We start from the raw sequence: 26,757 nt of genomic DNA, 5'->3' as shown, positions 1-26,757 counted from the left end.
TGTGGTCAATACCTTTCAATAAAAGGCCAAGAGAAGTTCTCCCTGAGGCCACAGTAGGCACTTCTACCAGCAAATGCTGCTTTCATATCCCCACAAAATCACCTCCTGTGCTGTAGGCTATGAAACTAATAGTAACCGCAGAGCATCTCTGGAACTCACAATGTACCCCAGAGTCAGCTGGAACCTGAAGCCACCATTCTTCAGATCCCTTCACCTCTCCACATCCTTATAGAACAAGTGGCTCTGGAGTATGACTCCCAGTATGCTATGCCAACACTGAGCGAGGGTTTCTCCTTTTGGTCTTTCAGTTTGGGGCCCATCAAAACAGTTGATCTAGACTTTGAGCCTGGTGGGGCTGTCAGACTTTATAGACACTATAGCAGGTGTTAGCCTTGGCAGAGATATTGCTCATCTTTGGGGGGATGAACTCAATGTTTTTGCAAATGCTGCACATGTGGCTAGAGGACCCAGAGCTGAAACTCTGGGGTAAGTGTGGAGCTCCTGGCTGACCTGTCTATACTGCATCGGTGGGGAATTGGGGTACAGTCGTAGCCACAGTAGGAGTCATCCCATTAAGGAAAGGAACTTATCAGTAAGTCTGAACTTAGGCACTCCCTCAATCCAAACTTGATTAAGTTTGGAAGTGTACATGTCATCTTTTGTTTATTACCATAAATCTATTCTATCAAGCTTAATTTTCCTTTTCTTTGTTTTCAGGAGAGTAGATCTGGAGAAACCAATAGCTGTGTGGAAGAAATAATTCGGGTAAGGATATTCTTTTACAAATCTTCTCAGCTGGGTAGACATAGACCCTCTTTTTGTAGAGAAAGGGGATGCAAGGCTACATTATCAAAGGTGGCTCCACCTTGGTTTGTTGTTTGACATTTACCTTTTCTGATGGTAATCACATAAGTCACCTAAGTGATATGTGTTTCTTTGAAACATCCTGAAGCTGCACCTCAATCTGGTGCTTTTGCATTAAAGTGATCAGCTGGATGACAGAACACAGAGTTGAGATGAAAAACATGGTGGTGCTCACATTTGGATGCCCCCATTTATCACCCTGCTATTTAAACACATTCTTTAATTGTCTGTACTTTTGAGGCAGGCAGGGGTTGCCTTGTTATTTTTCTTCTAAACTTAATTAAAATCAGAAGCACTCTGACAAGGAGGTAATGTTCAGCATCTGAAATTTATTTCTATATTGTTTTGCATGTTATTATTTTGCCTGTTGCTCTCTGGAAGCTTGTGCTTTTCATCAACATCATCTCTAGTGGATTCCTGCCGAGAGCCTGTTTCACACCCAGATTCACTTAGCTTCAGTGGTTCCGCCATATTAGTGTTTTCTGGTTATTCAAACTTAAAGTCAGGATGTCATTTTCAACCCAGACCTTCACCCATATTTTCTCAAGGAAGTAATCTAATAATTTACAGTTCTCAGAAAGCTGATATTACACTGGGCAAAACCCCAGATGAATTAGCCCAGAAGGTATGACAATGTCCTTAAAAAAATACTTTAATATGCATTTAACTTTTGGATAACCTACACACTTTTTCTTGAATTTCTAGTGAATTACAGTAATGGAATTACTTGGTTTAAAATATAATTTACCCTCAAGTTGACCAAAATAATTAATTGAGTTTGATTTGTTGAATTCATAATGATTTTTCTTTTCTGGCAGAGATTTATATAGAAAACATTTGTCAAAGTGGGTAGCTTCATTTCTGCATTTTATATGTTTAAAAAATACATATTATATTTTATGTTTATATTATCACTATCCTGGACCTTAGCTTGAAATTAAACAACAGATAATGTAAGATGTTGATATACGTTCCCTAAGTTTTTCTTTCATGTTTGGGGTCTAAATAGCAATGTTGAAGCCATCTCCCTTCGATTGGTTTGGGTGTTTCTGCGTTATTTTCATGTTCTTTTTTTTTTTAAAGATTTATTTATGCATACAAGAACTGGGGTACAGGACAGAGGTGCGGGTGGTGAGAGGATCCACCAGAGACAGAGTGGAGAACAGAACAGGCAGATTGACTGAAATATACTGTTGAGGGGAGCAGTGGGCGAGTCAGGAGAGGTCTGCTGTGCCATGTGGGTTGGTCCCTGGCTGGGAATCAAGAACTTGTGCTGCAGTGGCTGCGGTGAGCCTCCTAGGTTGTGTCTTAACCCCTTGCGCCACCAGGGAGGCCCTATTTTCATGTTCTTAAGAGAGCTGAGAAGAGCCCTATAATCCCTATCCCCTTTCCTATCTCTAAACGTACTGACCCTTAAAACAGCACTCCAGAAGTGTCATTACTGTCAAAGCCTCCTTAAATAGGGCTTGGAAAGAAAGGGAAACCCTGCTGTATCCATTAGATAACTGACATATGCACATGCAAGGTTAAGAGTGGTGGAGATGACCCCATGAGGAGTACACAGAATGTGAAGTGGTATAGACTTGGGAGAAACAGAGGTGATCGTAGTGCTGATAATATCAAGGTAAACCTTTTCCTCTCCCCACACCTGTCAGTCTAAAGTGTTATTAGCAATAGTTGGTATTTGGGAATCTCCCAGAGAATGGTGTGAGTGTTTGCAATTTTGCCTGGAATGTTTTTCTGGCTGTCCCCTGCCTCACTTTGGTCATTCTCCAGATTGTCCTCCCCTCTTATTCAAAGACTGTCTTCTCCAAACACAAGCACAAGCTTCCTTCTCAGTTACAACCTGTTTCATTTGTTGCATATTTGTCCCAGGATTCTTCCCACACTGTACCCAATGAGTGGAATTAGAATTCATGATTTTGTTATGTGAGTGAGTGAGTGAGTGAAGTGAGTGAGTGAAAAATCCTTTAAAGGAGAGTGCTGAGCATCTTTGTGATGGCTCACGGATTCCATTTGTTATGAATCATGAACATGATGCATTGGCTTTTTAGTGCTGGGTTCCCAAATATTGTCTTTATGAAGCCCAATTTTCCTTATTAGTTTCTCTTCCCTTTTGATCATTTTGATAAACCTGATAAAGACTGCCAGAGGTATTTGTTATTTGCAACTGTCATGTTTAAGTGGTGGCTCTCTCTTGTTGTAGAAGAATAGCAAGATCGTGAAAAATGCCTTAAAATGAAGAATAGGAAATCACCCAATGATTTGGACAACAAAAGGTTCATTAGTGACTTTATTGAGTGATGTTTCTATGGAATAAAGTGTAGAACCCACAGTAGGAAAAACTAAGAAAATGGAGTCAGTGGGGTTAGAGAAATTTTCTTGTGAGGAAAGGCCAGTTTCCATCGCAGCCCCTTTTCATTTGCAGTAAGCCCTATATACAACAATACTTAGCAAATGGTGAAAATCTAACATTTATGGAATACTTACAATAGATGAGGCACTCTTCTAAGTTTCTTGTGCATGTTATTCCTCCATCACAGCTGCCCTGTGAGGTAGACACTATTACATTCTTGTCTCATGGACAAAGCAACTGAGATGAGACGTGAAACCCAACTTACCCAAGGTCACACAGCTAGTCAGTGGTAGGGCTTGGATATGAACAAACACCTTCTGGCACCACCCTCTCTCTTTCTTAAATACTATGCTGTCTTATTAAATGAAGAAGTCCTCCTGGCTCATTAATGAAATCACTCAGGCATTCGTTGTGAAAGGGAGGTTTCCCATTGCCACATGTTTGTGAGTCAAAAGTGCCAGATCATGCGTTGGTGAACTTGAGCTCACAGAGGTTTTATAACCAATGTCATCAACCTCATCTTTAAACTTTTTTTCTTCTCTCCTTTCTTATTTTTGCTGAAGAGACTGTTTTCAAGTCATTTGAATATTACATTATGTTCTAAAGTGTAATTATTTTTCACTCTTACTCAGAGAATTTTAATCCTGGGACCTGATAAATCTATGTAATGTTGCAAAATTCACTTAACCAAGGGAAAAATTATAACTGATTTCTATGAAGATGGGCAATAAGGGCTAGAGGCCCTCATGGCTGACATATGTTTATAACAGACAGTTTTCTAAGTTATACTATATTTCATCCTTAAAGACTCTGGAGCTGTAATACTTTGGTGCTTTTCATAGCATTATCCATTAACATAGAATGGCATTAACATTTGTTTAGCAAATAAAATCCGTTTACAACTTAATGGCGTTGTGCGGGGCTGGAATATAGGACGCACACATTTTATGTAAGACAGTTTTAGATGACAGTTGTTGAGGGACACTACTGCTAACATAGTGAGCCTCTGTAGTGAGAGACCAGTGTTTGAGATTATGGTTTGAACCTAAGGGATGAATTTAGAGACAATGTTAGCGCCACATCAGAGCAGATTACCTTCTTGACTTTCATCTTTAGGCAATAATTTAATTCCACTTTCTTATGAAATATTCATAGTGAATATTTACATAAAGTTGCATTTCTGTTTCTATGAAGGGAATAACTGGTACTTGTTTAAATTCTGGAGACCCAAACCAGTTTCCTGATACTCTAATTGAACATAGTTTAAGGAAACCCTTTTTCTTTGGTTTTCAAAAAGTTAAGTAGCCTCTTGGACAAAATGTCCAGTTTGGGTCCTGGGGTATCTGTGAGTGGTAGCAAGTTGAGAGTACCATCATGTGAAATTCACATCATATGACACCCTCTCATCGTCAGACACTGAATGCTTGGCAGAGAGTAAACTTGTGCTTAAATGTCTGTGTGTTCCTTAACCCAGAGAAAAATATATTAGCCTCTCTACTGAAAAAGGAGAGAATTTAAGTGACTTGTTTGGGTCATTTGCAGACATGGACCAAGGTCAAATCTCCCCTGCTATGGACAAGACAGGCTTTTTCTAGTTCAAACCATTTCCTTTATAAATAATCTCAGGGATTTCAAACAGTTAAGATTTATTAGTGACAAAACAAAGCCCATAAATGGCACAATCAATCTACATATAACTATAGAGGAATGCCATTAATATACCCCTTCCTTGTATTAATAAAATAAAAGCAAAACAAAAGTAAACCTGAAGTAAGTCTTGAGAAATTCATCAAGTAAAACCCAGAAGTCTTACTCAAGACAAATTGGTTCACATGGTACTGTTTTGATTTTTCTTTTTACATATGGCCATCTGAGTGGAAGTACCACAATTTTTATATCCTATTTTACATCTGTAGATGCATTTTTGATAGATATTATATCCTTTTGGCTGAAAGCAAGAGCCCCACCTTAATTGATCCATTTCTACCTGCCAAGGGCGTCCCAGTGCCCATGAGGGTTCTCCACCAGCTTCCTCCTACATTTTAGGGCTGTAGACTTTGCAATGACTCCATAGGTGTTCAGTTTCTAATAGAGGTGGAGCAGGAAATCACTTTAATTTGGAGTCTTTTTCTAAGCCCAGAAGCTTTGAGGTGATGGTGAAAAGAACCTCAGAGGTCTGGAGGCCCCTGCTAGAAATGAATAACTTTGCCTTTCTATTTAACTGTCTCATTCTGATAGATACCTTTGGAAATCACAAAGGCATTTACAGAACCTTGGGCCTAGAGACCAAGGGAATGTTAGCATCCCGAGTATCTAAGGTCTGTGGGAATATATTCTTGCCCTAATAGTAACGGGTAAGTTCTGATCCCGCAGTGGATATCTTTTCAGGGGTGTTTGTCAATATTTTAACATGAAGGAGCTGGCTGGAAGAAAGGGAAATATATACAAAAGCTAGATGCCACTAGAGACCACAGAAGGCTCTGCCTGCCTCCTGCTGCCCCCAGGCTGATAAAAATTAGGAGAGGAGCAAAGGAAGTATGTCTGTAGCTACATGGCAAGATGAGGTGGTTTTCTGACCATGTCAAGGAAATGGCTTCATTTTCTCATGAAGATACTTGGAAAACTTTGGTATTGCATTCAAGAGCCAAGACATTAAACATACTTGATTTTTTTAAGTTTTCTATTGTTCTAGCCTTGCAAGTTACATCAGCAGAAAAAATAGGATTTAGTGTAACTCAAAAATGAAGAAAATTTACTCAAAGCCCTAGAACACCAGCCAGACATACAGGAGGAACTCAGCAAATGAGTCCCTGTGAGATGAGTTATTGAAAGAATAACTCAGAGGAGAGAACAAATACAGATGTGCTTCTTTCAATGCCAGTGCTTCATTAAAAGGTCGCTGCATGGTCCAGCCCCAGCAACACAGGAGCAGAGAAGGTGGGACAGAAGCAGACAGATAGCAGCCTTACTGGAACAGAGCATCTGTGGTCCAGGGGCTACACAATGCTGTCTGTGGAAACTACTAAGTTTCCACATCCTCTCCACAGTATTTTCCTTCCTTATATTCAACATGCCCTAATTTTCAGACAAATAAACACATTTGGATCATGTAGGACAAAAAGTGAAAATTCATGTCTTTATCCCTCAGGAGGGTTCCTGCAGTGTTGTTTTATTTTACTATATAGAGTTGGGAAATATTAATACAGGTAAAATTGTAATATCTGATAATTATTTCCAGTGTATAAATCCCCCAAGGACATACTTATTTTTCATCTGGGTTTCTCTTAAGTGCTGTTCTCCAACAGCGCAATATGAAAGTTTAGTACCAGCCAACTAACTTGCTTTATGTCCTGTTAAATTTATTTAATAGAACCAATGGAATTTTATTTTTTCTTTCAAGTTTTTATGCTTAAGTATAATATAAACATATGGGTTCAACATACTTTGACAAATTGACTGAAACTCAGAATTGAAAATTATAGAATCATTGTTATTATGGGATTTTTAAAGATTTATTTTATTTATGCATGCATGCAAGAACTGGGGTGTAGGCCAGAGGTGTGAGGGATGAGAGGATTCACCAGAGACAGAGTCGGGAGCAAAACAGGTGAATTCACTGAAATACATTGCTAAGGGGTGCGGTGGGTGATACAGGAGAGGTCTGCCATGCCATATGGGTTTCTCCCTGGCCGGGATCGAACTCAAGCCACAGTGGCTAGTGATAACTTCGTAGTACTAAGACTTTAAGCCCTGTGCCACCATGGAGGCCCTTTATTACTATGTTTTTGTAAGTTACTTAGTTTAGTTATCAGTTATTTAGTAAAAAATATTATAGGGTGCTATTTAAGCATAACAATGTTAAAATATTTGTTAAAGTGATATAGGTAATTAAAATATGAAGGCAAATAAGATTCTACTTGTTTGCAAAAGTGTGTGTGTGTGTGTGTGTAACATTTGAGTCAGAAAATTTCCAGCATGAAGGTCCCTGTGATCTTATTTATCTCAATCCTGCCCTTTTTGGCACTTTCTGTGACTTAGAAATTATGTTAGGCAAACACACCCTCAAATATAAGTCACCAGAGACCACTCATTACCATTACTGCCCCCATCAAATTCCCAATTCCCTACAGGCACTGCCATCTTTCTCCCAGAAAATTTGCCACCCCCAGGCTGTGGCTGGCACAGCCACACGACATATTGCCCTCCTCTCAGGTCGTCACTCTGTTGATGGTCAACCGCCACCCACCATTCTCTCTGTTAGCAAGACCCCATCATGCTTAATTCCTTGTCCACTCTCAGAGTCCACGTCAGAGTCCATTCCTGAAGGTCTTCCTGGTTGGAGTGGTGACCCTCCCCTCTTGCAGCCAGCCCTGGGGGCTGGACCACAACCCCTCCAGGTGGAAACCAGATAGGACCTTTTATATTATGCTGAATCCTGCATCCTGGGGAAGGGAATGAGTGGCTGGACTGTGCACCCTCCCTTAAAGAGTGCCTAGTTCCTGCTCCTAATGAGTGTGGTGATCACTCAACGCTGTTGAATGTTGATGTCTGCCATCATTTTTACCTTTTTCTAATCAGTGTTTCTCAACCTTTTTTTCATTATCAACTTCCTCAAGAACCCCCTTTTCAGATACTCTTTTCTTCATTACTCACTCCCCTATGAAATTCTATTTCCATAAATATATTGAATATCTGCCTATAGATGGTATGTATATCTGTATTTATACAGACAGTAGGATTTTTTTCATCCCGAGCATCAGTTTTATATGACACCTGTGGGAATTCTGGTTTAGTCAAACCATCCCCCCTTGGACACACCTCTGACATCAGCACATCCTCCTGCCCTCATCTCCATCACTGATAGGTGCTATCCATGGAGCCCATGGTAAGCTTGCCTCATTCAGTCAGTGCAGGCTCTGTTCTAGGCCCTGGAGGGACATCAGTATTGAAAAATAGGCATAGACTCTGCCTTCTTAGAGCTCCTGTGCTTTAGTCTATTGACAAACCTGAAAACTTGACTGAATCTCAACCACCCCTCCTTCCCTCTTTCCTAAAATTAAAGAAACATCCTTGTATTCTCTTTTCCTATTATAATTCTCACAATACTGCGCAATAAAGGTATTTCTTATCCCCCTGTAGGAAGTTACCATCTGTTCCCAGGGGGCTAGCAAAATGACTGACATGTATGGATGTTTAATCAATACTGAGTAAGTGAATAAAGAATAGTGAATGAACAGCACGGACTGGAAGTTGTCCTTCCAATCTTGCAACAACAAAAACAAAGGTTGAGGTACTGTCCCCCTAAAATGTCAGTTCTCCAAAGACTGCCCAGATTTTGTGGCACCTGAGAGCACTAGAACATTTTTACAGTTAACACAAATGCAAGAGAAATGAAAATCCACCTACTCTCTCCCAAGGGCGGTAAGTGGGAAGGAGTCCAGCGTCCAGTGCTGGTGGACATACATGCAAGGAAAGCTCAGGCCTTCCATGTCTGCCGCTTGTATTCTGATTATCCTTCATGGGACTGAGTTTTTCATTTTGATACATAATGAGTGTAATGTACAAGTTGAAGAAATCAAGATAATAAATTTGCAGAGATAATTTGGTTAATTGCCATGTTGTTCATAGAATCAAGGGCTAGAAGTCAAAGCGATTTCCACTGCTAATATGCTCTGTGAAAAGCAGTTCTTGTAACAATTAAACCACATCTATTCCAAGTGATCAACTTAAGACATACATTTTAAAATTGTATTTATTATCAAGAAAACCACACACTGTTATTCACATTGAAGGCTGTGGAATTACACTGATTTGCTGTAAATTATTATTGTACACACACAAGGATGTTTAAAATAATTCCTAAGACATAAAAGGATAATTTGAGTATTGAAGCAAAAATTAAAATATCTAGATATTAATATATTTTAAATAAGGCAAAATTACTTGTAGTTCTTAGATCCATAAATATTTAGATCATTATAACCCCAAACAACTTCAAAACCTGATTTTTCTTTTGCCCTTTTATTTATATGTTGTTTTATGTTTCTGACAAGTTTGAATTACAGATTTCTGATTCATATTTATAGTGGTTGGAGGCAATGAAGTGCAAGTAATTTTTTTAACATAGAGATTGAAAGTCAGATCTTTTCTGCAACTTTTAAAACTTGCTCCCATATTTATCTACATGTTGTTTTATTCTAATTTTGAAAGTAATTCATACAATTTCTAATTTCAGAATAGGTTACCCAGTATCAGTAGTATTTAGTTTTCAAAATTAACTAATTTTTGCACATGAGGTGTTTGGCTACCTGCAATTAGCTCTATTCCTGGGCCAAGCTGAACCTCAGAAATTCTGGGGAAATGCTGTGCTCCATACCACAGCTCGGCATCCCTAATTTCTGGAGACTGTGCCACTACCAAGTACTGCTTTCCTAAACACCTTTTGTTTCTGATGAGAAATCCACAAAGGTACACCTCTTCCTGTGTCTCCAGATAATAGGTTTGAAAATAATTGTCAGATGCTAGCATAGTTGATTTATTTTATTATAGCTTCCCTTCTTTTCCCAGAAAGTTGTGCCCATTTATGTAAATATATCTTTCTTCCCTGAAGTTCTTAGAAAGTTATAGAAGTTGTAAACCATAAACAGTACACTGCTTCTTATTACAGTTCTTTCATTATGTTTTCGTTTTAGTGCCTTATTTTCTAATTCTAAATAACCAGAGCTTGTTGGAATTAAAAATATTAAAGAATTTACATTCTCCTTTTTCAAAAAAATTAATTTTCTATGAACATTTTTAGATTTCTGAAACATGATTAAGAATCTTAAGATCAGCATGCTTATTGACTTATGCAGTAATTTAAAACTCAATTCCTCAACTACTTGTAAATATCTTTTTAATAGCCTCAAATATAGATTTATTTCTGTATAAAGAGCACATAATTTTCAAAGGAATCACTCTGAGATTCTTAATTAATTTAACATTACCAAATTACTGTACATGTGTATTTATTTTATGAATCATTTAGCTTTCCTTTTTCTAATAGTAACTTGGGACTTAATGGTATTTTTGGTCAGTTTTTAAATATGTTTTTCAATCCTGTTTAACAGTTGATATCTGTAGGAGGGTGGAGGGGGGTTAGTTAAATATAGTCATTTTATAATAGAACCTTTAAAGTTAGCTTAAAATGTTAGCTTTTATTTTAGCTTCTAAAAAAATGAACAATCCCTCAAAACCTATCCAGGCTCCCTCTCTGGAAACCAAATTATAGATTAAGACCCTGTTGAGTCAAAGACTCAACTTCAAATATGAAAACCATTTGAAAATTCTTGCAGATAACCAGAAAGAAAGAAAAAAAGGGAGAAAGAAAATCCAGCCACAATGCCAATAAGATATTGTACAGAAAAAATGAAGGGGCAACAAGTTCCCTCTAGTCAGTGAGACAAAAAACCTCTCATTTGGTCTACAAAATAAATATTTATCATTCTGACATTTTGTGCATTCCGTTTCCTTGTTTTTCACTGACATCTTTTAGTAGCCCCCTTTCACCCCAACCGCAGAGACTCTGGCAAAAGCAAGAAATGAACACAGAGTTATTTTGGAGGTTCACTCATTGTCATTATATGAAATGAAGAGCCCATTGTGCTATAAATAGAGATTTGAGAGCAGATGCCTCACATGTTTAAAACAGTATAGATGGTGGAGGAGGAGGGGTCGTGGCTGCTGGAGTCATCTAGGAAGATCAGCAGCAGCCCTTGGATGGTTGAAATGATTAATCACTTCAGCACAAAGGAACACAAAAGGAGATTTGTTAAGAATAAGCAGGGGACAAAGTGCTAGCTCCAGGGGTGACATGCTTGTCTGCGTAATAATGTATTTTTAAAGTGTGTGCCACATCAAAAGCAAAACACATGCAAATGGAGGGAAATGAAAAGAAAGAGCAGTGAGCAAAATATTTGGTGAATTACAACAAATGTTTGGGAAATCAGACCAGCAATAATTTCGGTTTCTCTGTTTTAAAAGTGTATTCCTTCGCCCTATCTTATCCTCCATCCCGAGCATCTCAGCAGCACTGGGAAAACTCAGTCCCTCCCAGGATGTGTGGTGGACCTTTTATCACTAGCAGTGATGGAGGTGATGGAATAGACACTGCATGATGGCTTCCCCTTCTTGGAGGTTCAGGTATCTGAATACCCTCCTTGGACAAAGCACACACTCCACAAATTAAAGTCACAGCAGTAGTAATGACAGCAGCATTGCTTAACATGTATTATCTTTATTCATATTCAGAGCAACCCTCTATGAACTCATCCCTATCTCCCAGAGGAGGACACTAAGCTGTAGAGAGGGTGACACATAGCAAGTTGAGGGTTTCAACTCAAGTCTCCCAGATCCTAGAGCCCAAATTTGTAACCACCTATAGACTGATTACTTTAAAATCTGAATAATTTGAAAATGTAGGACCTTAGCCCTGTTGGTACCAGTCATACCACAGAACCAAACCAAGGAATGTTTGGAGGTTAGGCTAAGATTTATGCCGCCCTTCTCAGTCCTTCTCCAAAACCTTCAGCTGAGAAAATTCTTGTGATTCAAGACTTGTGTTTGTAGCATCTCTTTCTCACGTGGTTACATTTGTTGCATTTGTTGCTTCACTGATAAGAAATTGCAAAGGGTTTGTAAGGAGTGTGTTGAGAACTGAGGGTTGATGTGTGTCATGTGGCCCGAGGGGTACACAGACTTGATCTTGAGTGCAGTGTTCACCTGTGCCTAGTTACTGAGTAATGCATCCTGAAACACTGGAATCTTTTGCATCAGCCTATGTTCTGCTTTATTTTATATCACACTTCCTGGTGGCAGTCTCTTGCCCATATGGCCCCTAATAAGGGTGACAACAGTCAGCACCATCTTCTCCCCCGGGTGAGGGGTGGGTAAAGACAAGAGGCAAGAAACACCAAGAGTTCCAGGTGCCAGAAGTTCCAGCACCCCCACCTGTATGGCTGTGACTTTCACCAGAGCTAAAGTTTTCCATCAGATATTCTTGCATTCAATTCACTAGGTGCTGGTATAGATCTGAGCTAATGTGTTACAATATAGTGCACCTTTTGCAGAGAAAAACAGCTATTGTTCCCTATGATTTGATGTGTGGTTGTAAAGTCTACTGCTGGATAAATTTGTGAATATACACAGTGAGTCAACATGTTTAACAAAAATGTTTTCATTCATCAAATGTGGTTCTGGAGGTAAACCAATTTTGTAAATCTGTGATTGAAATAAACATTTTATTTTGGAACTGATGAATTTTAGCTGCTATTTTTCTTGTTAGGATAATGGAGTATTTTAAAATTCATTAGAGATGAGGTTCACTTAAAGAAATCTCAATCTATAAAACCCATTGCAGAGTATTTGTGAGATCATCTTTATTGCTAAGTAACAATTGCTTTCCTAAAGGATTCCTGGCTACAGGAGAGGATTAATTAGTCCAACGTAATGTCCTACTTAAAAATGGCAAATTTCTGTAAGAATCTAGATATCTGCTTGCAAATTTCCTTAAAACTTAGCATTAATGGAAAAACAAAAGTGTTGGAAATCACTTTGCATTTGACTGAAAAAACAGTAAAATATAGAGGCAGATTCCTTGAAATAAAAAATGAAAGTCAAAATAAAGATTTTTGTTTGCTTTTTACAACTTCCCAGGTGCATGCACTAAGAAGCTGCAAAGGGAATAAATAAATGCAGACTACACCCCCTGGTGGAACATTTGTTTGATAGGTGGTTGATAGCTTTTTATCTCTTTAAGAGCAGTTAAAGTGCTTATTTAAATTTCCTTGCCTTCTTAGTTGATTGTAAAACTATGCTTATTTATTTATCAACTTGTGCCTTTAAGTTGTTTTTACAAGTGTATGGTTATACTAAGTATGCCTAATTATGAATCAGATTACCCAGGCAAAGTAATTTGTATAATATATGTTCTAGTCTACTCTGTTTCCAAAGATTCCTTTTGAGAGCTCACAAAGATTAATAATCATGCCTAACTTCTATCTCATAGCAGTGTTTTCACATTGGAATAAACATGGTTGCTTGCTTAGAACAGCTGCCTTGCTTATTGGCAAATGACATAGGGCCCTCCTACTTAAATATGTCTTTCTATATAGGACTTTTTACATAAAGACATATCAAACTGAGGAGAGCAGTGTAAGACTCAGTAATCTTGAAAGGACAATGAAGAAAAATACAAAAGTCTTGAAGAAATAGATTCAGCCAATCCCCAGCCTTCACAGAGACTCTTAAAAGAGGATGCAGAAGAGAAATGGGTTGGCATTCCTGTGTCATGTATGAAGGATTATTTTTTTCAATATTGTATTGTTCACTCAGGTACAGATTTCAATTAGAATGAGATCGCCTTTATTTCTGTGTACTTTTGTAGTACCAAACCAAGCGCAACTACATTATTTGAGTGATTTATTGAAATTCTAACTTAAGAAAAAATGGACTTATTTAATATTTAAAGGCATATATTTTCATGTTTGGGACATACTACTTTCTATTCAATGCCTTGACTTTCTACCATAAATAAGCCACAATTTCTAGGGTCTAGAAATGAGTAAGAGATGGAATTTTACACATAGAAAATCCATGTCATTAAGAGAATTGAAGGGCATCTAAAATTATAAACCTAGTTTTTACCATTGATAGGAATCCACTCTTGAGTGAATTAGGAGATTATAATAATCCCCTGTGATTACTTGAAAATGAAGAATTGTGCTTGCATATTCGGCATAATAAACAGAAAGCTTTATACGCAATTTTCTCTTCTGTGGTAGCAGAAAAATGTGCTTGACCCATGTTGGTTGTGTAACTCAAGGGAGATTAAGGATTGTACACAATGGGGTAAAGTGCTGTTAAAAGCATCAGTGTTTGAGCTCCGAACTGCAGGAGACGGACAGCTGGATGGAGCACCTCTACCACTCACAACAGCAAAGAAGCTGGAGAAACAGCATATTAACTGCTTTTATTAAATCTGCAAAAGAACTGAAGTCACAGGGCACTTAACCTGAAATATATAAAGAGATGGGCACTTTCAAGAAAAAATGGGACTTGAGCATTTGCTTATATGAGACACCACCCAAAACCACATAAGCCAGTAAGAAGACTCAGCTAGAAACTTATAATGAATTGCTAAGTGCCAGATATAGGTCACAGCAGGGAGCTACAAACTTGAGAGTTTTGCTCTTTTGCAGGTTTTTCCTCCTCTGGGTGCTCATGAGGAAGACCAGGGAACATGCTGAGAAGCCTCTTCAGGTGTATTGGCTAGAGATAGGGACTAGCAACTACTTCTGAACCTCTGTCTTGCCTATAGACTAGAACTTCATCTACAGGAAGAAGGGCCGAGCTGCAGTCTGGGGCACCATTAGGCTCCCCTTCAGCTGGGGAGGGGAATAACAGCCACCACCATCACTCAACTGAGACCCATTCCCTGTCATTCTTAAGAAACAAAAGCCTTAATATTCAAGAAGAAGGGCAACCTAAGCCAATCCTTAGATCCTTGAAGGAATTCTATTGGGGGAGGAGTAGGGAGAAAACCAAAGTGCCTGGGGTTGGAGAACAGAAGAATACCAAAGTTCTACCCAGAGGAAGGGGCAGGGTTTGTGCTACTTTACATTTGGAAAAAGGGCAGAAATACTCATGAATGCCACAGCACCAAGTTTCATGTTCACAGTGTCCCTTGGAACCAGGGCAGTCAGTACATCAGTGACCAATTCCCTTCTCCAGCAATCCAGCCACCCCAATAAGGAGATTTGAGTAAACATTACAGTGAGATACACCTGGGGAAGCTGTACAAAGAGAAGGCCCAAAGCCAAGTAGGGAAACTCATAACCAGTCAGGGAACACACTTCGGATCCAGTCCAACTCCTGACGAGAGTAACACAAGTCTCCACACTACACACAGAATAGAAGGAAAGGCATTTTCATCTCCAAACATAGCATATTCCTTATCTCAGAATCTACATGTTTAGCTCTCAACAGAAACTTGGGAGACATCTAAAAAAAAAGAAAAAGACAGTAATCAGAGTCAGAAGCAGATGTCACACAAATATTAGAAGTATTAACAGGGAATCAAAGGCTACAATTACATGTTAATGGCTCTTAAGGAAAAGCAGACAGCATGCAAGAACCTATAGGTAATTTTATTAGGAAGATGAAAACTATAACAGAGGCACATGAAAAAAACTTGACAAATGAAAAACAGAGATGAAGAATGCCTTTAATGGGACCACCAGTAGACTGGACACATTTGAGGAAAGAATTTAAGAGTATAAAGTTAAGTTACTCAAACTGAAAAGACTCAAAAGATAAAAAGGTGGAGCATCCAAGATCTGTAGATTTAATTAAGTGGCCAAACATTCATATTATTGGAATCTCAAAGAGAATAAGAACACAGCAGAAGAAATAATATCCAAGAACTCTCCAAAGTTGGTGACAGACACCAAGCTGCATACCCTAGAAGCAGAACTGCACACAAGAAAATAAAAAAGAACAGCCACAACAGCATGTAGGATTTCAACAGGAACACTGAAGCCAGAAGCCAGGCTGATGCTTAGTCCTTTCATTTACTCACTAAAATGCAACATTATATATTATTAAATGGCTATAGAATTTCAGTTTGGAAAGTTGAATAGTTTTGTGGATGATGATGTTGCACAACAATGTGAATGTACTTAATGGTACTGAATTGTGCATTTAAAGATTGTTGAAATGATACATTTTATGTCATATGTATCTTGCCATAATAAAAGTTACAAAAAACCTGTTATGTCCAAGGAATACAGGATAAGATGCAAGAAACTCTGTTTTTGCTCTCAATGTGTCTCGAAAACCTTGTCCTAGGCTACTTGCCCTGCCCCTGAATGAGCTCTCAGTAGCTCCCATGATTTTTCCAGACACTATTTGATGATTTTAAAAGTCCTTCAGTCACACTTGACAAAAATTTTTTTTTCAGTGATTAAAATGCCCAGTCTCAGAGCATCATCTTAGAGATTTCCTCCCCAGGTAGACTGCCCCTGCCAGAATCCCATGAGTATAGGAAGGCATAGTTGTTCTTTCTCTCTTTCACTGGTTTGCATTCTTCTCTTCAGCTGGGATTTCTGGCTCCTCCAGGGCTAGAACTAGGGTGTCAAAGTGTGGTATGGGCCAAAAATGTTAATACTTAGTACTTGTGAGCTGGCATTGGTGCTCTTTGGGGTTGGCAAGTCTCTCTCTTAGGGAGGGAGAGAGTACTCTTTTTGTCATTTGCTTCTTTAATGGCTCCAAAAAAGATTTTCCCGACTGTGAACATTTCCCTATAGCTCTTTTGAGTCAGGGTGATGTCTCTCTTTTGGACTTCCTTATGACACTCTGTCCTCTCCCTGTTCTTGCCACAAACCAGCTTTTTTGCTTCTAAGGGTATGTTTGCCCGTTGGTGGAAGTGTCATCTATACCCAACATGGCCTTCGGTGCTGCCATCTCAGCCTATTCAGCTAGTTGCTATCCTGTTGACTTTTTCTTGCTAATGTCAGGCACCCCAAAGCTCCCTGAAGCAATTTTATAAAGCCCCCGGAGACTTTGGTAGTGGTGGGGGTGGGTGTAGGGGTGTGTGTATTTAAAAACTCTTTCACTTAGACTTAAGAAAAGGGAAGGAAAAATGTGACAGTATTACAACTTTCTCCAATGAAATTTTCTTTCTGGACTTCAAGTGACTTGAACAGAAGATCATAAAACTTTTGAGCCCCTTGATGGCAAGCTTTGCCTTCCTAGGTGCACTGACCACTCTGATTATTTGGCATCTATTGCTTGTTGTAAATGAAGAAGCAAAGACAGTATGAGTTCTGTTCTCACATCCCATTTAGTAGTACCCAATTTTAGCACCAGGAGGTATATTTAGCTAGAAGGTCCACTTAATAAGAGTCAGAATTTTGTTCTGTGTTGCTATGGTGTCTACCATCTGGTTACAAAGAAGCACTGTCATTGAGGAAGCCTTGGGGAAGTTCTTCCCAGATTCTTACTACCCCACACTGACATCTCAGATAAAGACAAGACTTGTAGAATTTGAGTATCTTTATTTTTCTTTGATTTTCTCACATTCTCAATCTTCCTAAGCCTTTTGTATCTTCTCTGCCTTTTTTGTTTTTACAGTGAATTTGGTCTCAGACAGGTTCACAGCCTTCATTGAAATCATGAGCAACATTTGCATGAAGGTCATAGGGCCCAAGCTTTATTAAATAGTCAGGTCCCAATCTGGTTTTATAATTTGAGTAGTATCAGCCAGAGGACAAAATTAATCCTTATTAAGTGCTAGTTCTCTTTTAATTTGGTAAATGTTTCCTATCCTGTGTTTCCCTGGGCTACTTAAAGAGCCATTTTTAAAAGATCATTTTAGCTTTTGAATGAAACTAGTACAACAATCTGCTTATACAAATAGCATCTTTGTTTAAAAAGAGAACACTACACAGTGTGATGGAGCTCTCGTTGGAACTGGTGCAGTCTGGTCTGTAGTGTCTCATCTAAGCCACTCTGCAGCCTCCTCTATTCCCCTCTACTTCTGGCCCCACAAGTCATCGCCATACATGGATTAACCCTGGTACCTAACAGTGTCCTTGAAAAACTTCTTTTCAGCATGTTATCACAAAGCACGAAAATGTGAAAGAAGGGAACCACAGACTTTTGAAAACATGTCAGTATTTTCTGATTAACTTTTTTTATGAGGTCAAACCCTTCATTTTGACACTTAATGAATAAAATGCCCACGTTGCAAGAAATGGGATAATGAATTGTAAAAAGACATAATCAGCAATGACTAAATAATTAAGGGAATTGAAATGCAGAGTCATTTGGGAATGCATTAATAATAACACGATTTGTTCCATATGCTAAATAATTCTGTTTTTAGAAAATCAGTCATCACACATACTCCATGGCAAAGAGAAAAAAAATTAATGTTGACTAATAGGAACTGTAATTAGATGTTCTGCTTTTAAACAGCTGAATAAAAGATGAAATCATATAGAAAATATATTTAGATACAAGTCAAAAAGTAAACTGATTATTATTCATAGCGCTGTTAATAGGAACTGTAATTTATGCATCTAGTGGGAATTGTGTTAGGCAATTAAGAAAGGGAGTCACACTTGACTTCCCTTTATGCATTTACATTCATGTGTGTTTTCCTATATTATACCAATGACTATCTTTTTTCTTATCTTTCACCAACTTAGTCATTAGTCACGTTTTGGTGGTACACTGCCAGCATCTGGGGACTCTGGGTCTGCCAGGTCTTACTTAGGATGATGCATCAGGACAGCACTTGGCCAGTGCAAACTGTGAGCCTGTATCAGGCATCACCAGCAAGAGGTTGTGACTTTGCAAGTTCTGTTAGTGTTTCACCTTCAGAGGTTTCTCCAGAGGTTAGTTGGTGGAAAGCAGTAATATCTAGTTCTAGAGGTCACCATGGGTGTCCTCTAAGTGGAGAGAGTGGGAGATAGCCACTGAATACAGTTCTGTGGAATGCCCTGGATGTCCAAGCCAGCCTGCAGGAGAGGCCACATCTCACTAATCATTCCCTTCATTTTTTTTTTAAGGTGAGAGATCAGAACAAATATGTTATAATTAACAGATTATGTTATAATCTCCCTTTTCCCTTTGGGGGAAAAAAGGCTGTCACAACACAGACTAATTGAAATTGTGGTTAGAACAAATTTGTCATCTTGGATTCCCTATTATAATGATAACCTTTTGGAAAGTCACTTCGAGTGGCAAACAGGAGTGAAGGATTTTAGCAAAGCAAGTCCTGGTGACTTGTTTATGTACATGGTTGCCAATGTGCACACCAGGCTAAAGCCATCCTATAGCTTCATTCTTCATTTAACAGGAAGAAAAATTGAAACAGAAAGCCAGTGATTCCTTTTAAATCTGGATGTGAAGTGTGTGTATTGTGCTGCTCTTTGGTGCCAGACAGTGACTCTGCTTGTATAAGCACTTCTTCCTGACCTGCCACTCCATGATTTTGTCCCTGTCCACAGCATGGACCAGGGATTAACACTGAATTGATGGGGAGAGAACTTGGTGCCGTCCATCAACTCTGTGAGAGGCATACTTTGTGTTACTAACTTTCTGAACAACTTCATATCTGTTTTCCTTTCAAAGAATGTAAACAAGATCGCTTACTGCTTTAAGGAACAATATATGTTGATCTGGGACACACATAGTGTAATGGGTTTTCAGTGTGAAGAGTAGAAAGAGTACTGGGTTTGAATGTATTGTTTTTGTGGCCTGAAGGAAAATCCATCTGTACCTCAGTCTACTCATCTATAAATCAGATGATAAAACTTTTTTTTTAACCTGTCTTGCAAAGTTGTTATGAGGGTCTAATAAGTGATATAGTTGCCTTACAAATTCTAAATCATGTTATACATTACAGGACTTCTTTCGATTATAATTAAATGTTTTTGTGTATATTACTGTGCTTGGAACATAAAGTCCTCATGGCAGTACTGTCTGAAGTCCCTGGACTGCTGTGCTCATAGAATTCATAAACCTTCATATGCCATTGCTCTTGATAGACAAATAATTATTAAAGTACAGAACACACAAACATACACTGTGGTAGGCAGAATAATGCCCCCGCCCTAAAGATACCATGCCCTAATCCCTAGAACAGTTGAACTTGTTAGGTTACATGGCAAAGGTGATTAAAGGTACAAGGGGAATTAAGGTTGCTATCAGCTGATCTTGAGATGCAGAGATTTTCCAGATGGATCCAGTATAATCACAAAGGTCCTTATAAGTGGAAGAGAGGGGCAGAAAAGAGATAGAGATGTGTGACATGCTTGAAGATGGAGAAAGGAGCCATACACCAAGGAATGTGTGCAGCCTCTAGAAGGCAGGAGGGTCAAGAAACATTCTTCATTAGAGCTTCCAAAACAGAACACAGCTATGTAACACCTTGATTTTAGCCCCTTCTGGATTTATAGCAACCAAACTCTAAGTTCATAAATTTGTGTTGTTATAAGTCACTAAGTTTGAGGTGATTTGCTATTGCAGGAATAGTAAATGAATACATACCGTGTAAAATAGGTAGATGAAATTTTTCAGATACTAACTTTAAAATATCCCAAAGCCAAGATTTCTTATGGCTGCAATCATATGGAGAATTTAGAAATCTAATACTTCCCTGGTTTGCTCAAGTATTTTGGTTAATACTCTGATTTCCTGTAGCTTTGTTTTGTGACTCAAAAAGCAAAGCAGTAAGTTTACTGGTTTACAGTATCCTATAAATACTTGTTGACTGCCTGACAGCTTAAGTGTAGTAATTATTTCCTAGATAAGGAAACAGGTGTAGGAAGGGCAAGGCAGCCAGGTAAAGAAGAAATTTGTCTGGAGTTGCATAGCAACCAGAAGGATGCTCAGTTGCCTTCACCTGTACTCACCTGCCCTTCCATGAAATAGTATGTTCCATTTCCAGCTATATGGGACCTGTATTTTGGCTCTTCTCACAAGCTGTTTTATATACATTGTAAGGTAAATGGAAGCTATCAGGTTTTTACCACCCTCCTGCCATTAGCATCAATGATGCGACATCTTATAAGCGTGCCTGATGGCAGCACCTGGAGTGTGGTGTGGGTGTGTGTTAGTGGGCACACCTGAGCATATAAGGGTAGCAGCAGAGGGCGCAGCGGCAGAGGAATATATGGCGGAGTGTAGTAGAGACCAGCAGAGAGACCACGAGAGAAAGCCAGAGAGCCCAGAAAGAGTGACGCTTCACTGGGGACTGCCAGCCTCCGGGCCCCCAGGCCTCCCTGCCTGTCCTGCACCTGGTTGCCTCACTACAAATGGTGTAGAAGGATCAGTAAAAGCCTGAAAAAGTTATTGAAGGCTCCAGAACTCCTTTACCAGTCTGCCCGGATCATAGAAAACCTGTTTTGGGCCTTCCTGGCACTACAGGCACCAATTTTGATTCAAACCCTAGAAGATCCTGAGGAAAAAATATTGGTCAGTTGGTGTAGGGGCAGGAAGGACACAGTGCAGGTTTTCTGTGATCCCACGCCAACCGGGTAAAGGAGGAGTCCTGTAGCCCTCAATGGCTTTTGCAGGCTTTTATTGGAATTTACCAGGTACATGGCAGGCAGGGGTGCTGAGGGTGCTAGGAGGCTGGCAGGCCTCCCAGCCCCCAGTAAGTCTTCACTCTGGGTTCTCCGGCGTTCTCTGGTGGTTCTGCTTCTGCTTCTCTGTGTCTGTTTCTCTCGGCTTCTGCTGTTGTCCCCATGATGCCGCCCTTAAAAGCCCAGTCTCAACCCAGGTGTACCCACATCAGGTGCCCGCCATCAGGCATGCATTCAGGACCACAGGGTTCCCTTATCTATCCTAATGGCGAGAGGGCAGAAAAGCCTGATACTTTTTACCTTACCCTACAACCCACTCCCTCAGGGTTTTCTGCCATACAGTCTATGTTTCTCTTGGCAATAGAACACTGCAGCCATGGCCCACAAAAACAAATAATATACATCACAATAGAACAACAGAATACATAAAATACAACAGAACACAAATAATTCCAGGCAGGGCACCAACCTAGTGGCAAAAGACAATTTATTGGCAGCAGCAGATGATCCATCAAATCACATACCAGGAGCCATCAAGCTTCCTGACCTTCTCTGGCTGTGGTCTCGGCCACAAGCCACACACCACATCCACCCCCAGGATGCACTCACTTTGGAATTGGCGATTCTATACTGTTGGGGGTAATCGCCAACCCTCAGGGTTTCTATCTGCATTCACTCCAACACTCGGCTTTCATAGCCACCAATGCGACACGGAGACCCCTGCACTCAGGCCAACCCACTGCACAAGCACATGGGTCGGGGATCCGAGCATACAAGCTCCACATGCGGCCTCTCTTGGGTCCCCTCTTCAGCTCGGGCTCCACCACAAGCCATATTCCCCACCCGTCCCCCAAGGATGGGTTCCTCAGCTCCTCACCCTCACTTGACAACGAGCAGGGCATCACCCACAGGTGATTTTAAGAGACTCACTGGTCCTCAGCATACTTAGGCTGCTTAACAGCCGCTCAGGGCTTCTCAATCTTAGCAACAGCTTTTACTTTTCTAAGTTCGCTTTTCCTCTGCCTGGCTGCAAAGAACTTGGTAAGGGCTTCCTCCCTCAGCCAACTGTGGGCTCTTATACCAAGGCCCACTGGCCATGCCTTGATTTTAAATGATACCATCCACCCTCAGGGTCCCCAAAATATAACAACCTGACAAGGTCCTCCCCCTTCTGGCGGGATTGTCAGTCCATTAGTCCAAGTTCATCGGCTTTTCCCTTTGTCCACACTGGTGAGCTCCAAATCGTGGTCCTTTCTTTTCCAACGATTCTGCTGCCTCAGGGGTCGTTGGCTGGTCCTCTCGGGCGTCTCCTCCTCCAGGCGTGGTCTCATCCCGTAGCTCCTGGACCTTGTCCACCTTCTGTGCCTCCATGGCGCCTCCAGCGCTGTCACTTGCTCAGTCTGCTACTCCTGAGGTCTTCAGAGAGCTTCATAGCCATCTGCATGGATCATCTTGCCGACTTACGCCAAATGTAGGGGCAGAAAGGACACAGTGCAGGTTTTCTATGATCCCATGCAGACTGGGTAAAGGAGGAGTCCTGGAGCCCTCAGTGGCTTTTGCAGGCTTTTATTGGGATTTACCAGGTAAATGGCAGGCAGGGGTACTGGGGAGCTGGGAGGCTGGCAGGCCTCCCAGCCCCCAGCAAGTCTTCACTCTGTCTGGGCTCTCCGGCGTTCTCTAGTGGCTCTGTTTCTGCTTCTCTGCGTCTGCTTCTCTCGGCTTCTGCTGGCATCTCCATGATGTCGCCCTTGAAAGCCTAGTCTTAGCCCAGGTGTACCCACTTCAGGTGCCCGCCATCAGGCTTGCATTCAGGACCATAGGTTTCCCTCATCTATCCTAATGGCGAGAGGGCAGAAAAGCCTGATACTTTTTACCTTACCCTACAGTTGGCCTGTTAGGGAAAACTTGAAATTCATGAACTCCTGAAGTTGATATTTTACATAGTTATTAAGCATTTTCTGTATTGTGACACAACACTGTGAATAAGACGGGTCCATTGCCCCATGGATTTCATAACCCAAGTGTGAGTTTGTCCATCAATACCTACTGGATGTCTCCTGAATAAAATACTCAGCAGAAATAGTTCTTCGAAACAAAATCATAGCCTTAAGCCTAGGAGTTAGTGATCATACATAGCAGTGAATAAGAAAGTTGCAAAAACATCATGGAAGCATTCCAGTTAACAAAGGTGCATTTGTAGGGGGCAGTGTGATGTGGAGCTGATTGGTAAAGTTTGGTTTTGTTTGTTTGTTTCTTGTGAGGAAAGAGGTTTCCTCTTTGGCTCCTTGGATGCTAAATGGCAACAATCCCAGAACATCCCCACAGCTGCAAATCAGTAACAGCAACTGAGGCAAAGATGGGAGGGGGCTTTGAAGACAGATGTTTTGAATTCCAGCTTTACCACTTACTAACTCAGTGATTCTGGGTAAATCAACCTCTCTGAGCCTATTTTCTGCTTAAATTCAATGGGCTTAGCATCAAGGAGGATGAAATGAGACCATGTATGTCAGACTCCAGCCTGGAACAGATCTGTTCTTTTCACCTGCTGGGGCCCCAGCTGCATTAGGAGTAAGGGCCCCCTGCACTGAGAGCCTGTGAGGCTTTCAAGAGTTCCACAGTAGGATCTCCCTGATGGCACAGATGGTTGAGCGCAGCACTGTGAAGCTGTCTGCAGCCTCTGCAGCGCGGGTTCAACCCTGGCCAGCCAGGGAAATACTCACATGGCACGGCAGACCTCTCCTGTCTCACCCGCTGCTCCCCTCAGCAGTGTATTTCAGTCAGTCTGCCTGTTCCCCACTCTTGTCTCTGGTGAGTCCTCTCACCCCCACATCTCTGGCCTGTACCCCGGTTCTTGTATAAGTAAATTAATCTTTAAAAAAAAATTGTCTTTAAAAAAAAGAAAAAAGAGTTCCACACTAAACAAACAGCCACCCCTCATCTTCCCTACCGGCCTACAGCTAAAGCTCTGTGCTGTCACAGTCCCTTCCTGTTACACCTTCACTTCCATATGCAAGGATGTATTTGGAATCACAAAGGCATTCTACTTTCCAGAAACTTCTTTCATATTTCAAAGAAAAAATTTAAGAATCATCAAGAAACACTAATAATGCACTTTAACTTTATTATCTACTTTCCCTATAAAAGACACACAAGACCACTTCTTGCCCAGTTCTCTCACCTTTTATTCATGAATTCCAATGTTTAGATTTATTGCCTTTGCTGTCTATTCTCCTGCCCAGGGAATGAACCTGTGAGCTTAAAATGGAAACAGAAAAAAACTTCTCCCCTTTCTGTAGCTGCTGTTTCACTGAGTAGTCATTAAGTAAATTCAGTGTTTTAATGTTCTAACAAAAACACATGATTGTTTAACGGAGTATATTATGGAAAATGGTAGTGTTAATAGTCTCCATGGAGTTCTAGTTGGGGAAAAGTACATTATAGCATTGTTAAGGCAGGGGGCTGTTTTTTGTTTGTGAAAATAAGTTACTGACATTGTACATCATTTTTATACCTTGTTGCTAGGCAACATATAAAAATGTGGTTATTGCAAATGTGTCTGCTATCTTCTTGTTTTTTCCCTAAAAAAAAAAAGGCCACTTCTTAATTTTGTTAAATTAGCCCTGTTATTGATTCTGTGGTCCTTCCAGAGCATATTGATTGAGGTTCATCCATTAGCTTAGGGCATGAGGTGGGAGGGAGAAGATAGGTTTGCATTTGTAACTAGAACACACATTAGTACTAATCATTAATACTCTTGTTCAGCCCTCTTTGTTTTCATACAGAGACAGGTAGAGTTCTGGTACTTTGGGATGTGATAGCCAAGGAACTAGAGTAAGTTGTGGGCAGATACTGATGGTGAAGATGGTGAATCAAATGGAAATTACATGTATTTACTAATCAAAGCTTCCTTTTACCAAGAATATTGTACCCGAAAACTCCAAGACCCTAAATATTTCTGTTTGCTTTTTCCTAAAGTGTGACTCTTTTGTTTCCACCTCTGTTCACTTGTCCTTGTTTTCCTGCCACTACACTATGTCAGCAGTGATAGCCATAGTCACTTAGGGAAACCAAGGAGTGGTATTTAAAAGAGGTAGAAAGTGTAGTAAATGATTTTTAAATTCCCGTGAAGTAGAAATTTTTCTGGCCTTTCTTTCACCCATTCTCCCTAGGTTCCTAGGGTTTACTGCTAACACACAACTACTTTGATCACCTCATTGTCACTGTACCCTAGAGTAATAGGGATGGCAGAACACATGACACCTGACTTGACACTGGACAGATGCGATGGAAAGCAGTTTAATAGTCACATATACTTATGTCGTGGGCAAGGAGGATTCAGGGCCATACAGGGGGGCTGCCCTCTAAAACAAAGTGAATCAGTAGAGCCTCTGAGAGGCAGGCTTAGTAATCATAGATGGTGGGGTGACCCCTGGTTCCCACCAGGGTGAGACTGATTTGTGCGAATAATTCTGCAGGCCAGCATAAAACTGCACTTGCTACTTAGGGAAGCAGAACTCTGCCTGGTTGCCTTGACACCTTGCTAGGGAAGATTATTTGGTCAAGGGACCTCACCCACCCAAGGGGAGGCTGGGGAGTGTGTGGGAGACTTGTGGTTAGGTCATGTGAGTCCCTTCTAGTTTTACCAAATGTCACAGCTGAAGTAGAATTTACAATTTGGGACTGAACAGGAGGACGTTTCTATCAATGGAGATATTTAAAAGTGAAAGGTCCATTGGAGAATGTAACAGTTCCCAGGCCAGGAAGAAGAGAAATTGGGTTTTTGGTAGGATTCATCATGCATTAGGTACATGGCCAGTCGGGAGTCCTTCCCAGACTTTGGATTCTCTCTCTTTATAGAACTTCAAGAACCATGAGACTGAGTTCAACCCACACCTCAAGCCATTATCTCATACCTGTCCTAGGCACCATTCTCCCCTGCCCCCCCAACTTTCTCATTTTTCAGTTGACACCATGTAATCTGATGAATCAAATTTGCATTTATGAGTGAAGTTTCAATTCATGCTCGTGGTACCAGGAATACCCCACAAACAAAGCAAGGAATGCGTGGAGGTTAGGCTAAGATTTATGCCACCCTTCTCAGTCCGTCTCCAAAACCTTCAGCTGGGCTTTAAACCCTTACATATGGCCTTTATAAATTCATGGTCAACTCCTTGATCCTTGATAAACCAGGAAGCTTCCATGTATTACTGCATTCCATTAACATGTCTCTTTCCTCAGAAGTAATGAAAATTTATTGAAAGCAAATAACACTCAAATGAATTAGATCATGAGTTATAAGTGATACCCAAGTGAGGACGCAGCATTCAACTCAGAGTGCTTACTATCTGTCAGAATGTCCTTGGCCCCAGCCTACCAGCTTCTTTCCTAATGAAGACACGTTTTGAA

At 40.3% G+C, this 26,757-nt stretch overlaps 1 protein-coding gene across 1 annotated transcript in view; it reads left to right on the top strand.

Annotated features, from left to right (window-relative positions):
* Positions 1-26,757, top strand: part of AFF3 (ALF transcription elongation factor 3) — a 479,720-nt gene that overhangs the window by 250,054 nt on the left and 202,909 nt on the right. The window contains exon 6 of the mRNA XM_054701906.1: positions 718-765. Coding sequence (XP_054557881.1) covers positions 718-765 — 48 coding nt within the window. The remainder of the gene's footprint in view (positions 1-717; positions 766-26,757) is intronic.

The sequence above is a fragment of the Talpa occidentalis genome, unplaced genomic scaffold (assembly GCF_014898055.3).
Source record: "Talpa occidentalis isolate TD23 unplaced genomic scaffold, MPIMG_talOcc4v2.1 talOcc4.5, whole genome shotgun sequence".
NCBI classification, from domain to species: Eukaryota; Metazoa; Chordata; class Mammalia; order Eulipotyphla; family Talpidae; genus Talpa; species Talpa occidentalis.
The sequence above is the reverse complement of the archived record's forward strand: the minus strand, read 5'-3'. Positions and strand labels throughout refer to the sequence as shown.